This window comes from Falco biarmicus, chromosome 5, assembly GCF_023638135.1.
Source record: "Falco biarmicus isolate bFalBia1 chromosome 5, bFalBia1.pri, whole genome shotgun sequence".
In the NCBI taxonomy this organism is placed as follows: Eukaryota; Metazoa; Chordata; class Aves; order Falconiformes; family Falconidae; genus Falco; species Falco biarmicus.
Window position 1 is genome coordinate 67,085,679 of NC_079292.1, and position 15,314 is coordinate 67,100,992.

General features: G+C 43.2%; 1 protein-coding gene across 4 annotated transcripts in view; it reads left to right on the forward strand.

Moving 5' to 3' along the window:
• DENND5B (DENN domain containing 5B) overlaps nt 1-15,314 on the forward strand; it is a 118,875-nt gene that overhangs the window by 60,373 nt on the left and 43,188 nt on the right. For all 4 annotated transcript variants that reach the window (XM_056340602.1, XM_056340600.1, XM_056340601.1 and 1 more), the window contains 2 exons: nt 753-1,419; nt 13,785-13,972. In XM_056340602.1, the coding sequence (XP_056196577.1) occupies nt 753-1,419; nt 13,785-13,972 (855 nt within the window). The remainder of the gene's footprint in view (nt 1-752; nt 1,420-13,784; nt 13,973-15,314) is intronic.

The window sequence follows — 15,314 nt, forward strand, 5'->3', positions numbered from 1 at the left end:
TACATTCAAACAAGTTTTGCTGGATGTTTGTGATTTTGTGTTGGATGATAGAATTCCTGAGGAATGCCTGGAAAAATGCCTCGAGTTATCGCTAGGGCTATGTTTCAGAGAAACACACAGTGTAGTAGAATCACTGCAAAGGATTTTGCTGAGTGGTAAATCAAAAACTAGGCTTTCATAGCTTCTGTCTGTTTCCCTTTGTGGACCTCCCTGCCCTCTTCTTCCAATCTAAACTATTTTGTAGCACTTAAGGAAGAAAGTACATGTAATAGCTGTCAGTCAGTTGGGTTTTTTCTTTTAAGAAAATAAGGGAAGATCAAAGAATTTCAAGAAGTCTGTGTAATTTGATCAGTGGTATAAGATGCTTCCTTAGCTCTCTGATTTTAGAGTACGGTGAGCACAATACATGTGAATGACAATAAAACTGGATGTTTTTATATGATGCTTAAGTAAATGAGACGCATACTATTCAGTAGTGAAGATAATTTCACAAAGTAATGAAAAGGAGTTGTAATGATTTAATAGATAGCTCATTTTGGAGGCTGTTTTCATTTCTTCAGTCATGTCTACCTCTTCTTTTAAGCAGTGTCAGTCTTAGGCTGTATGCTTTTGGGCTACTTTTCAGGGGAATTATGTTTAAAGATAAATGGCTTGTTATGATGTGGAAAAAAAGAATGTGTCTGTACAGCAAAAGTAGCAAAATAAAATTGTAGCTTAGATAACTATATCTATTTCTTTTCTCTTTTTTTTAGCTATGTATGCCCAAAGGGCTGTCTTTCAGGACACAGGCGGATAACAGAGATCCACAGCTCCATTCGTTCATCATCACCAGAGAAGATGGCTCTCGTACGTACGGGTTTGTGCTCACATTCTATGAGGAGGTCACGAGCAAGCAGATCTGCACAGCCATGCAAACGCTCTACCAGATGCACAACGCAGAGCAATACAGCAGCGTCTGTGCCTCCTCCTCGTGCAGCATGGACTCGCTGGCCAGCAGCATCGACGAGGGCGATGCCACATCCCTCACCAAGCTCCAGCGGTACAACTCCTACGACATCAGCAGAGACACACTGTACGTCTCCAAATGCATATGCCTCATCACCCCTCTGCCCTTCATGCAAGCCTGCAAGAAGTTCCTGATCCAGCTGTATAAGGCGGTGACCTCCCAGCAGCCACCGCCTCTGCCCCTGGAGAGCTACATCCACAATATCCTCTATGAGGTGCCCCTGCCCCCCCCGGGGAGGTCCTTGAAGTTTTATGGGGTCTACGAGCCCATCATTTGCCAGAGACCTGGGCCCAACGAGCTGCCGCTCTCTGACTACCCACTGCGGGAGGTCTTCGAGCTGCTGGGCCTGGAGAACCTTGTCCAGGTTTTCACCTGTGTTCTTCTGGAGATGCAGATCCTTCTGTACTCACAAGGTGGGCACTCGTCTGACGATGCACATTGGGTCTGTTCCCAGTGGGCAGTTCCTGGGCAGCTGCAGCCACAGGAGCTAATGTAAAGCTGTTGATTTTCAGCAGGTTTGTGAAATCTGAGGATGTAATGAAAAAATGTGAGAGAAATGAGTCTGTCCTACTGGAAACACTAAATAATTGTTTCCTTCAGGCAGTCTTGGTGCTGCTTGTTTAATTATGCATTGTATTTATCACTTGTGACAGCTAGCAATAGAATTCACTTAATTATTATCCTTACATTGCCCTTGATCATGCTGCAAGACAGCATGAAACTAATCCTATCTTCTGCAAAAATGCCAGCAGAAAGTAATACATCTTGCAGAAGACACACTTGATACTTTCTTTTTGAGATTTCAGCAGCATATTGAAGTTTGAAATTTCCTGCCATCTGTATGATCTATATGTTCTGGTTAAAGCACTGAGAGTTTTTTAGCACTTAGAAGCTGAAGTTTTGATGCTGGGTTGGAACTGAGTGGAGTTACAGGGCATCCCTCATAGTCCTGCTTGAGAGATTTGGGAACTCTTCTGACAAGTATGCTGTACTTCTTTTTGAGACACTTAAGACTGCAGTTGGCAAACGCTAGCTACGTTGGCAGGAGCTGCCTGCACAAGGCTGTCCACGTTGAAGTATGCCAGCGAGCTTTTGAAAATCTGGCCTGTACGTTTTCCCTTCTGTTTGTGTCTTCCTGCAACAGTGCAATACTCTGCTACGAGTTTGGGGAATCTTGGCGTAGCACTGGGCCTGCTCTGAGGTTTTACACCCCTGTTATGTTTCCTACATGATATTGGTTGCTGTGGGTCAGGCCCTGGTGATATTTGGGTACCAAAAGGCATGTGCTGCAAATGTTGCAATGCACCAGAGTGCCCAAACAAGTCAATTTCAGTTTCCTGCTGACTTTCAAAGGGTTGTCCAGACTTTTTGCAAGTTCCTCTACATCTCATTGGATGCCTGTCTGTATTATCTGGGTTCCCCAATGGCTTCTGTGATGCTGACCCTGAATTAGTAAAATGTGCCTTCAGGAAACAGTGGGAGTGATGTGGGGTGGTCTCATCAGATGAGGGTGAACAACATGAAGCCAGGAGGTACACATACCTTTTAACAAAAAGAAGAAAAAGTGCTGAATACCTGGACTTCTGAAGAGATGTGATTCAAGCAACAAACAGCTTGAAATGGAGCGGAGAGGATGGGAAGTTGCCTAAAATGAGTATGGGTAACAAACCTTTAGGCTCCAAAAGTGAATGCTTGGGTTTGTCATATAAAAGAAAAGGTCAGTAAGTGTGTAATAGTAATAATAATGAATAAATGACTGAGAATGGGGGAAAACGTTCAGGGAGGTGGATGGAGGGTATTTCTTCTGCAAATAACTGAATTCAAAGAATTGCTAGTTCTTTGCAGAGCACTTCTCCACATGGACTCTGGGGGTTTGCTTTCAAGAGCCCAAAATAAAGGGCTTTATCTGCTCTTGGTTTGAAGTATGAGCAGAAATCCTGCTGTTAGTTTTGATTAGGCTGCTTTTCTCCTCCCTTCTGCTTCTGTGTATGTGTGCTTACCCCTTCTTCCTCAGTTTGAATCATGCTGCCTTTGCCACTTGACAGCGGGTTCAAGATTAAGCAGCAACACCACTGAAATGCCTCCCCATCCCTGCTCATCATTCCCACCCTGGTCCCTGCTTATGAACTCGCTGAAAACTGAGGTTTTTTGGGTTTTGTTGGGTTTTTTTTTTGCTGTAAGCTAGTAGCATTAGGAAAAATCTGCTTGTCAGATTACATTTTGTTAATATTTTGTGCAGATGGAGAGCAACCTGCATATGCATTACTTCTGTAATAGTCCTTGAGACAGATACAAAATATCCACTAAGTAATTACGACTCAGTTTTTAGTGCCACGAGAAGTTAGATAAATGTTTTTCTTCCAGTTACTGGCTATAATTTAAAGGTTTACTTGTTTGTTTTCAATGTGGTTTGTTTGAGGTTTTTTTTAAGAAGAATGAGATTGTGATAATTAATCGTCTCTGCCCTCCAAAATTCAGATATTTTTTCCCTCTCGCTCTATTATTGGTGAATCTAGGGATGTCCTTGACATGACCTTTACTTTCCTATCTAATGTAGACACAACTTGATGGCACATGGGGAAAAGCATACAGTTGTATTAGGGAAATTCTGTGATTATGTAAATAGCTTCATAATGCTGGTTCCCAGAGGTGAGGAATGTGGAGTGGAGGTCAAGTGCAAAGCCTCATTTTTGGCACATCCTGATAGCTGAGTGCTTGGCTAATTGTGCACTGCAGCTTCTTTTAAATTCAGTCTTGCAATTCCTAAAAGAAAGCAAAGCAGCTCTTTTCCTATTTGAGACAGAACCAGCCTAGCTACTACTAGAAATCTCCCTAAGCTTTGAGATCTGTCAGGGAGAAAAGCTCCCAAGTTCCCAAGTTCTGTCAAGGCAAAAAGTTTAGAAGTTTTTGGCTTACATACCTCTTGTTGCAAAGTAATGAACACGAGAAGATTTTGCAAATGTGTCCTTCCTTTCCTTTCTGCTTTTAAGAGGACGGACTCACTGGACCGTGTTTCCAGTGGCCTGGGCTTGCTGCAGCCTTCCCAAACTCAACAAGAATTTAAAGATGGTCTTGTGATCACAGGGTGCAATTTCAAGCAAAACATTATTCACCCAAAGTCAGAATTCCCAGAAATGTTACAGTACCCAAGAAATGAGAGCACTGGAACAAAACCTGCTTCAGTTCACCAAACTATTTCCATGAGAGGCTGCTAATAACATGTATGGGAAATGTAAGCTGACTTTTCTGTGGTTCTCCTAGCCCTCTTGGAAGGAAGCTTTTCATTCAGGCTTGCCAGAAATTTTGTTCCTGTTTTTAAAGAATAAAGACTTATTTTGGAAAGTTGAGTGACAATATAAATTGCCGCACAACCCTGATGATACAATGAGCCTGCTGGCTCTCTGCTGAGAACTTTGAACTTCTCATTAAACATCTGTCTGCTAAAGGCAGATCACTTTTTGTGGCCAAGAAAGAGCTGAGAGGAAATGAAAACTGCAAACACTGGGAACAACTGGTCAAATGGCTTTAGTTCTTAACTTTATAGCCAAGCACAGGCAGCAGGCTGCCTGCAGGAAGGATGGTGGTCAGGTGGACTTCCACCTAGCTGGTGATAACAGCAGCAAAGGGCTGGCAGGAAGGTGGCATAGACACTGTACTGGCTTTTCTAGAGTGTCTTTTCTCTAATGAACTAGGAGTTGATGATGAAAAAGTTTATTTTTAACCCTGTAGCTGAGGCATAACATTTCCAGCAGCCTGAACAAAGGCATTTAAATGAGGAGGTGAAGGCGTTGGGTGACTTGATCCAGCTTGCCCTGGACATGTTCCCAGCATGATGGGAGAGTATCTGGCACAGCTGTGTGGTGGGGACAGGACCAGTGAGTAGCTGTTTGTACCATGGCTGCTACAGTCAGCTTTGGGTGCCTGGTTGCTCTGTTCGTGGTGTTTACGGGTGAGTGGTGTCCCGTCACCTGGGGGAAGGCAGGGTTTGTAGTGGACCGTAACTTCACTTTGCAGCGGTGGTGGTCAAGCAGAGGGGTGGAGAGACTGACATGAAAGAATCATGAGCGCATTTTTTGAGCTCATTTTTAAGCTGCTTCGCTCCCAAGTGTGTTGGACTGCAGGCAAATTCCTTAATCCTCTATTTCTCTCAAGTTTACATTTTAAACTTTAAAGCAGCCTGGTGCTACAGAGCTCTCACTGTGACTTTAGAAACCACAGCTGGGGAACTGTTGGTGTGGATAATTGTGTCCTTCTGGGGCAAAAGCCACTATGATCAAAGCATTTCAGTCTGAAGCTGTGAAACATCTTTGCAGCTTGGGAGCAGCGAACAGTGCAGCGGCAGCGTTAGGGCAGAACGCGGAACAAGGCAAGGACGGCTGGGTAACTGGCAGAGACCCGTGCTTGTGCCTAAATGGCAAGGCTGAAAAGACAAGCCCTTTACTGATCATGGAGACAGTGTGGACTTCCAGGGAGTTAATCAAAATCTCTGTTGGTGTGTAAATGTGATAGACTGCTCTAAGTGCTGAATTTGGCCTGCAAAGGTGACACAGAAAACTGTACCTGAAAGCACTAGAAGCAGAACTCCTGTGGCTTCAGGTTACATCTTCCTGCATATAGACAATACTTTTGAGTTTAAATAGGGCCAGATTTTAACACTGAGGCTTTGAAGACCCCGGGGAGCAATTAGATACTTTTCCCCAGCTATTCTGCAGGGTGCAGTCTTTGCAATACTCTTGCAAATGCCCTCTATTTTAGTCAGAACACAGCTCTCCCATGTATCCATGAAGGTGTGCGGGTATCGTGAATGTCCAGGCTTCCAGCAGTGTCTGCTCTGTGATAGCTGCTACAGTTCCCCAAGGATCCAAGGATGTCTGCTGCAGGGAGATGAATTCAACTGTGGGCTCTGCGGAAACCTTGGCAATCCGTTTTGTACGTCTGCCTTTCTAGGGATTTAAACATGAGAAGGAATGTGTGGGTGAGACAAAGATAAACTTCTTAAAGCTTAGGCTGTTTCTACTCATTATAATTTTGAGCATTTACCAGGTTGTTTTTCAAAGGCCTTGAATAATTGCTTCTCAAAGATTGAAATATTCTTTGCATTATTATTTTTCAATCTTAGAAATTATAATACAAATGAGTATGCATCTATATAGTCATCGCCTAGAAAAAGATAGTGTCTGAAAGATCTTTCTTGCAAAGTCTGTTCTGTGGGATATTTTTTAAAATGAATACATTCATGATGTATTTGCCTTTTGAAATATTTTTACACCACATATTTACATAGAAAACTTCTGTTCTGCTTGTTATTTAAATAGTTGCCCCCCATGCTAGTATTCATCAAAACCAATGGGAAGCTATGGCAGAGAGCAGTTTGTGTGGTGACGAAATGTGTCTATATACGAAAGAGACCTGGGTTTAAGGCCTCAACAGCACCACAGTCAGAGGAAACCGCAGTGTGTGTTCCTCTGGAAATGAGACAAGTAATTGGATAGAATAATCAGAGAATCAAATACACTCTTTTTATTTTAAACTTAGGTGAAAAGGCAAACCCATTTTTTAATTCCAAGTTGCTCAGTTTTGTTAAATGAAGTCAGTATGGCCTGAAAAGTCAAATTTTTAAAGCATCTGGAAACAAGGAGAAGGAGCTAGTACAAGTCTGTACCACAGCCCCGCTCCTGTTTGTATTCGCAGTGTGGAGGAAGATTGGGCAACTGCTTTTAACACTATGCATGCACGCACACACCCCCTCCATCACCTCTCCAATTATTTTGATTGGATTTTATTATTTTCCATTATAAAACATGTGTACCTTTTAAGAACAGGGAGAAGAAAGTTAAATTAGACCTTTACGTTCCAATCGTGGCAGATGTCAGATAAACAACATGGCAGTCAGAAATGGTCTTGAGCAAAGCTGCTGCCCACCGGGGTCTGTGCCCTCCCCACCACCTCACTGCCCTGGTGCAGGGCTGCTGCCCACCGTGGAGGCTGCTCTGCCCCAGCAGCCATAGGGGTGAGCAAAGGGCTGCTTGTGTCATCAGGGGCATTTCCATCTGTCCTGCTGCCACATTGTCAGCTTTGTCACAGGCTTTTACCCTGCTCTTGGAGGCTTAACCATGACGGTAATGGGAGCTAATTGAAGTTTTCCTGGGAATTAATACTTAAGGTTGCTCTTAATCGTAAACTAATTTATGCTGAACCACTGATGGCAGGCTGTGACACAGATAAATTGTATAAATGGAAATTTATTGAAGTAGAAGGGATTTTTTTCCATTAAGCATTTGCCAACAAGGGAAAATGGGAAGAATTGGCCCCAGTGAATATCAGCCTTAGGATGTTTCCCTTGGGCCAGAGCTGACCCCCAGTCTGAGAGGCTAATTCTTAGTTCAGGCAATTAGATGCTGGCTTGCCTTGATCATCGTGTTTTAGAAATCTGTTTTGAGATTTGCATAAACTGCCATTCTGCTTCTATCTTGTAACTCATGCTCTGTCACTCACTGGTAAATCCACTCTTCTGTTGGGGATAAAGAGTGTTGAGATGCCATGGGTTGTTCCCTCAGGATGATCTGCTGCTTACAACCCCACGTCACCACCCTGTCCTTGTTGCCTGAAGGCAGCACTGGTACAAGGTGAGTTCTGTAAGCATTTCCTGAAGGATTTTTGTGCATTTTATCTGAACGTTTCTTGAAAAATCTCCTGGTCTGGCTTGTCAGTCATTGTAACTGCTGGTATACAAACCAGATGAAAGATGGAAACTTCCAGGGTGCTTTGAAGTCTGCAACGCTTGTATGTGTTTCTTCTGTGGAGCTATTGAGACCTGATTTGAAAACCTTTGCTCTCATAAACAATTTTTGTCTCAAATGTGAATTTCAGATTCCCTCTTTCATCTGCAGTATGCTATATATAAACATGACAGATCTGAAGGTACCAAGCCCCTAGACAGGTCTCATAATTGTTGTGCACCATTCCTGACTCGCACTCAGAGCTGACAGCAAAATACTAATTTCTATTTTCCAGTTCTTCCAATATACCTGGCTCAGCTAATCCATATGTTGTTACAAAAAGTGGCAGTTGAACAGCAGTTGCTTATGATACTTTGGCTGAAGAGGTAGCGTGTGGAAAAACAATTAGTCATAAGAATGTTTTAAAGCTGGTTCAGGTGTTTCCCTCTGAAGAATTAGCTCTTATTCATGAAGGGTCATTGATTATTTTTATTTATTTGGTTTTCTCTGTTGATGGCTTTGCTTTGTTTAAAGCTATTGTTTAGAATTGTTTTGTTCCTTTTGATAAGGTACTCTTTGAAAACATCATCTGATTATCATCTTCCAGGATACATATTTAAATACGTGGCTTTGCAAAGCTGCTGTTATACTTTATGCATGTTCAAAAAGCAGTAGAGGAAAGGAAGTCGTGTCCAGGTAACTCATCTTTTCAAATCCTTCCAAGTGCTTTCAAACCCTATATAAAGCAGGACATAACAAAGAAAAGAAAGAGGAAGCACAGTCTTAATTTTTAAAGCATTGTACTGGATTTAGAAGATCCAGGCTGAGACTCCAGCTCAGTGGTAGGATTTCTACTTTACCTTTTGGTAGGTTACTGGAACAGAGAGTTGCAAAGCTGCCAAGTTATTCTTTCACCAGGACGGCTGGGTGTGTTGAAACTAGAGTAACAGTGCACTGATCACAGCAAGAGCATGGGTTCTGCTTTGAATGAGTGTGTGTGTGTGCTCTAACACACGCCTTACACTAAAATAATCCTGTGATTGGGCATTTGCTGAGAAGGTCCCAGGTGAAATTCTCTTCTGTTTGATTATGACCAAAGATTTGAACCTGTTTTGGAGGTAGCACCTGAATGAGGGAGGTTTTAGCTGTTCTGGGCAGGGATAACATTGATGTCCTTCCTCTTTCTCAAAGTATCTTGGTTTCACTTTGCTGCAGCATGGGAAGGATTTTGAGATATCAGACTCCTTTGTAGTGGGAAAAGTAATTTTTTTTCTTGAGCTTTGTGAATTGCTTAACACATCAGAGCTTCTATACCCTGTCCCTTAAAATGAAAGGAGAAGGATTATTTTGTTTCTCAGTCACTGTCTTTGTTTGGACTTTAAGCTCTTTGGGGGAGATATTTCTGCATGCAGAGTACCTGTTGTAATACTGTGCTGTTTGGTTATTGTCTTGTTATTGTATTATGGAGAATCAACATCAAGACAAATATTTGTCAAATGTTGTCCTCTTTCAGAAAAACATAGTGAACCGACGTTCAAATGCTGAAACCTTTGCCTTCTCCAGCACAAAATAGTGATTCATAATTATACAGGAATCTCTCAGGGTTTGCATTTTAAACATTACATTGTATCTTGTGAGCCATGTGAATATTACCAGACTTTTGTAAAGCACGGCTGAAGCATGGTGCTCTTGCGGCAGAACAGCTGACCTGTGACGGAGTGGGTCCCCACTGCGATTACTTGTCCTGCACAGGCAAGTGAGATGCAGGGATTTAGCCAAGGACCCCTGGCAGATGCTGCCAGAAAAAAGGGCTGGATCCAGAGCCTTTGAACTCAACTTTGTTGCCTTCTTCAGTTTGGGAGAAGGTTATGTTTGAGAGACGGACCCATGCCAAATTCAGCTAAGCAGTTGCAGTAGAAGCTGTAGGGGCCACTTTACCCTCAGATTATCATCCTTGAGCAGTTTCTCTTTGAAAATGTCCTGTGTACAAATTAGAGGTTTAACTCTGCACACGAAGAATCATAGAATCTTTTAGGTTGGAAAAGACCTTTAAGATCACCAAGTCCAACTATTGATGTAGCACTGCCAAGTCCACCACTAAACCATGTCCTTACATGTCACATCTACACGTTTTTTAAACACTTCCAGGCATGGAGACTCAACCACCTCCCTGGGCAGCCTGTTCTAATGGTTATCCACACTTTCAGTGAAGAATTTTTTCCTAATATCCAATCTAAACCTCCCTTGGTGCAACTTGAGGCCATTTCCTCTTGTCCGGTCATTTGTTATCTGGGAAGAGACCAATACTCCCACCTGCCTACAGCTTTCTTTCAGGTAGTTGTAGAGAGCAATAAGGTCCCCCTTGAGCCTCCTCTCCAGGCTAAACAACCCTGGTTTCCTCAGCTGCTTCTCATAAGACTTGTGCTCCAGACCCTTCACCAGCTCCATTGCCCTTCTCTGGACACACTCCAGCACCTCAATGTCTTTCTTGATGTGAGGGCCCCAATGCTGAACACAGGATTTGAGGTGCAGCCTCACCAGGGCCGAGTACAGGGGGACAATCACTGCCCTTGTCCTGCTGGCCACGCTGTTTCTGATACAAGCCAGGATGCTGTTGGCCTCCTTGGCCACCTGGGCACACTGCTGGCTCATGTTCAGGTGGCTGTTGACCAACAGCCCCAGGTCCTTTCCCACCAGGCAGCTTTCCAGCCTCTCTGCCCAAAGCCTGTAGCACTGTGTGTGGGGCTGGTGTGACCCAAGTGCAGGACCTGGCTTGGCCCATCGGTCCAGCCTGTCCAGATCCCTCTGAAGAGCCTGCCTGCCCCCCAGCAGATCAACACTGCCACCCAACTTGGTGTGATCTGCAAACTTACTGAGGGTGCACTTGATCTCTGTGTCCAGATCGTCAATAAAGATAACAAACAGGACTGGCCCCAGTACTGAGCCCTGGGGAACACCACTTGTGGCTCTCTGCCAACTGAATTTAACTCTGTCCACCACCACTCTTGGGGTCCAGCCACCCAGCCAGGTTTTTACCCAGCATGAAGTACACCCATCCAAACCATGACCATCCAGTTTCTCCAGGAGAATGCTGTGGGACACGGCGTCAAAGCCTTTACTAAGCTCTAGGTAGACAACATCCACAGCCTTGCCCTCATTCACTAGACAGGTTGCCTTATCATAGAAGGCGATCAGGTTTTTCAAGCAGGATCTGCCTTTCCTAAACTCATGCTGACTGGGCCTGTCATTCATAATATTACAAGCAAAACTTGGCTTGCAGTTGGAGGTAGTTACCAAAGTCCAATAGTGATGGTGGGATAGAATCTGGAAGTGCTGTTTCCCTTGTTGCAGGCATACACAGTCTGCACAAACCCTGGCTTTTCCATCCCCTTCCATTCTTTCCTTCAGTCCTGGTTTTGTGTTCTGCCTCTGGTTTTTCTCTCTCTGGTTTGGGGAAATGGAGAAATCCCTTGTTTCTGTCCTCAGTAGCCACATAAGCTTCCTTCAAAGAATCTCTCCATCAAAGAAAAAGACTTTATGCCTTACAGAATAGGTGTCTAACCTTGTACAGGCTTGAAAGTAAATAAAAAGTAAGTAACAGAGTTTCTTCCTTCATTATACAAATATCAAAAGAACAATTTCCAGATTTTTCTGGAGGAACCTGGGAACATCCTTCTCTTCAGTGGACATATGTGTTTTTTCTCTCTGCTAATGGCTAACAAGCATTGCTAGATGGTAACAATTAATTTGGTTATTTTTAAAAACAGCTTTCCTCATAGTAAATTAATTACAAAACTTGCGCTAGTGACCATGTTAAATACTACCAGCATCAAAAAAAGTCAGCGTGGATTTTGAGAGTCGAATATCCCTTATCCTAAAAGATACTTGCAACTATGCTGTGAAGACCTGTTATTTTACATGGCTGTGTAGATCAGAACAGACTTTGAAATTGTCTCACACATACTAAGACATGCTACCTTTTGTACTTGGAGGTTTTTTTAACCTTTAAAGTTTTCAGACACCAAAGCTTCACTAGTAGGTATTGTAAGTGAGTTTGTATAAGTGCTCCTCAACATGACAGCCAGTGGATGTGTATAATTATAGACCGTTGCACAGGGAGAGATTCGTAAATAGCTGATCTGTAGCTGGGAATGGTTTTGAGGTGTAACCTTGAGACTGACTTGTATGCATGAAAATCATGTTGAAGGTTGAGTGACTAGCTATTAGTAAGACAAGATGAAAAATATTTTTGCCCTGCTGGCTGACCTTCTGCAGATCGAGGTGGGTTTTCCACAGAGAGTTGCTAGCAAGAAGGAGAACGGGTTATGCAATTTGTTGTTTTAATTTGCATATTTATTCAAGTGCATCTTCCCAGTGACCTCTTAATAGCTGAGCAGCGTCAGATGACAGTGCTTTTGCTGTTGCTGATGTCTGCCAGGGTATCAGGCTGGCTTGTTCAGGAGACAGGGCGGACCAGGCTGGATTCCTACGCAGGCAGAAGCAGTCAGTGGGGTTAAAGGAAAAAAACCTTCTTACCTGGCTCATAACTGGAGCGTTCATACATATATCTTTAATTTCATGGAGTGGGGCAGAGGGGCTAGGAGGGATGAGCAACAACCCAAGTGTTGCCAAGGATCTGGGTCTGGCCTTGGTGAGAGTGAAAATCTTTTCGTTGCTCAAGCCAAAGCTTGTGAGACTTGCCTGGCACAGAGGAGAACTGGGTTTGGGTACAGCCACAGAGGAGACATCCCTGCTGCCACTCGTGCTGCTTACTGGTGATGTAACTGTGCACTGAAGCTGGGGGAGCAAGTCCTTTTGCAAACAGCAAAAAGAAGCTTTCACAAGTAGTGGGGGCCCAGGATGGGAATCGGAACTGACTCCACACCTCATGCAAGTTCAAAGCCACTTAAGAACTTGTGCTTTGGTGTTCCTGTCTTTACCGTTAAATGAGATGTGCTGCTTCTTCATGATAAATTTAGATTCCCAAGGAGTTTGGGTTTAAGTACTTCCATGTTCTTAGAAATTTGGGGGGCATTGTTATTAATGCAAAAGCTGTTCTAGTGTGGAGTAGAAGCAATCGTCTGGTTTCACATTCACCAGCAGCAACCACCCAGCAGTAGCAGTCTTTACCTGTTTTGTGATGGATTGTCTGCAGTTTGAGATTCACTGTAGGAATGGCCATCTCTTTAATACCAACTTGTGTTTTGTGGTTTTTTTTAGTTTTTTGTTTTAAAAAACTTGTGTTCTCAAATTTTGATTTCCTCATTTATATTAATAACTTGGATGTGGTATTGCATCGCGCCAGCTGCATATTTGAGAAACAATTTGCTCTTATCCAAACTCTGAAATGTTCTTGCAGCTCAGCTGGATCAAATTAAATTAAATTTTAATTTAAAAAATAATGCATGATAATGCATGAAGAAAAACATTGCAAAGCAGTGAACTAGTGGATTAAACACAAATTTGGGAAAATAATGCAATATAAATACGCTAGCTGTACAGAATATTTTTGAGAACTGGATTTCTGTTAGGCTTCTGTTTGGATTTTATTTAAAAGCAGTGGTTTTAAACACTTAGGGAGTGTAAACTTCTGCTGATAATGTGGCCAAGAAGAGTCTTTTGAAAAGTACACTCAACCTTAGGAGTATTAGCAAGTGGAGCAGAAGCAGACAGGCAGGAGCAAACAAGAAACCACAGTGTTTCCTCGATGTTCACTTCTTTCTCCTCCTTTTCCTTGGAAAAATACATGCTTTTTATGGTATTATCTGCACTATAGAGAGAACTTTTGGTATCCTTTTAATAAAATAATTTAATAATAATGAAATAGACCTAGATAAGATATGAATATTTATGCTCAGCAGTTTCTTCCTAAGGGTAATGAGTTTTGATAAATTAAATAATGTTTAAGGTTTTTAAATACTGTCTTATTTTCAAAAGAACATCTTACTGTATAAACATGGATTCTGTCTTGTTTTGTCACTGATGTCCTTACCAACCAGATTTCAAAAGCAAAACACAGAAAGATAATTTTGTCTCTCTCTCTCTTTCTCCTTGTCCAGATTATCAGCGTCTGATGACGGTGGCAGAGGGGATTACAACGCTGCTGTTCCCTTTTCAGTGGCAGCATGTGTATGTCCCCATCCTTCCTGCCTCTCTCCTGCATTTTCTGGATGCTCCTGTTCCCTACCTGATGGGGCTGCAGTCCAAGGAGGGAACCGACCGCTCCAAGCTGGAGCTGCCTCAGGAGGTCAGTCTCCACCTTTGGGGTTGTTACTCTGGAACATGTTACTAATATTTTCGTGAATGTCTGCTGGAAAGTGCCATGCCTGGTGTTAGGAGGCTTTTGTGGCACTGTGAAGACCGCTGGCCAGGAGGGGTGAGAGGGCAGAGGAGGTCTCCGCAGCCCTTCTTGGCCCATTTCTGACTTTAATGAGTACCGCTAATTATGTAGATTTCTAAATGCTTCTTCTGCTTCTTGCTGTGATGCTGAAAGTTTCTCTGCTTTCCCTGCATCACACGCTTCACCAGGTTTTGTTAACCCTTTGTGAGTGTCACAGTCCTATTGACAGAACTAAAGAACATTTCATTTGGGGATGGTCCCTGTGAATCCGGATCTCAGATGCAGTTGTTAGATGGTGTCACCTGTCCCCATCCTCCTGCTGCAGCTGAGAAGCGTGCCCCATCCCTCCAGCCTCATCTCACCCTCGGGTGAGCCTGTGTGTTCCTTGCTGGGTTGAGGTCTTATTACTAGACCAGCATCCTGGCCTCAAACGAACCAGATTTGCATTAATACTGTGCCTGCAAACCACTTAGAGGCATACACGCATGTGTACTTTCAAAATATTGACTCACTCCAACGATAGTCTTTTGAAGATCTTCTGTCCTGTGCAATGGGAAGGGAAAACTTTTCCTGGTCTATCAATTCTTTCCACAGAGAAAAAAGGGAAAGCAAGGTTGTCCTAATCTAGGTGTTAAAATCACTGGTGTTAGAGAATGAAATGGAAGCTTTTCCCCTCAAAATTTGACCAAGATGATTAGAACTGCTTCGCATTTTAACCTGGCCACTGACCACTCTCTGTATTGCAAAGTCTTTGGGCTATGGCTAGCCTGTCTGCACTTGAGATGGTGGCTGGACCTGTCTCTTGAGCATGCCATGCTTTTTAACTTGGCTTTCTTCTTAAAATCCATGGGAACCCTAAGAATAACTGTTTGTGTGGCTGTAACATCTCGTGACAGTGGCAGCACCGTGCTCAGCTCCATCTGGAGACCTCTCCTGGAGGCAGAGTCCCTAAGGCTTGCAAATAGGTGCTCTGACAGAAGGCAGGTGGGAGCAGCAGCAGAGGAGAGTATGCAGGAGCAGGAGTTGGTATGTGGAAGGGGAAGGGTAAACACAGGGCAAGGATAATACAGTTTTTAATAGAGATCTATTTGAAGTGTTAGGTGGAGGTGACTGATTCTTAGCCTCGGTGGCATGTAACAGTGCAAATCAGGTCTTACCCCATGAATGCAATGGCCCAATCACATGAAATTAATTGTATGAAATTTGCATTGGTGTGGAAACAAAGCTGGTACCTAGCTACGCTTTTCAG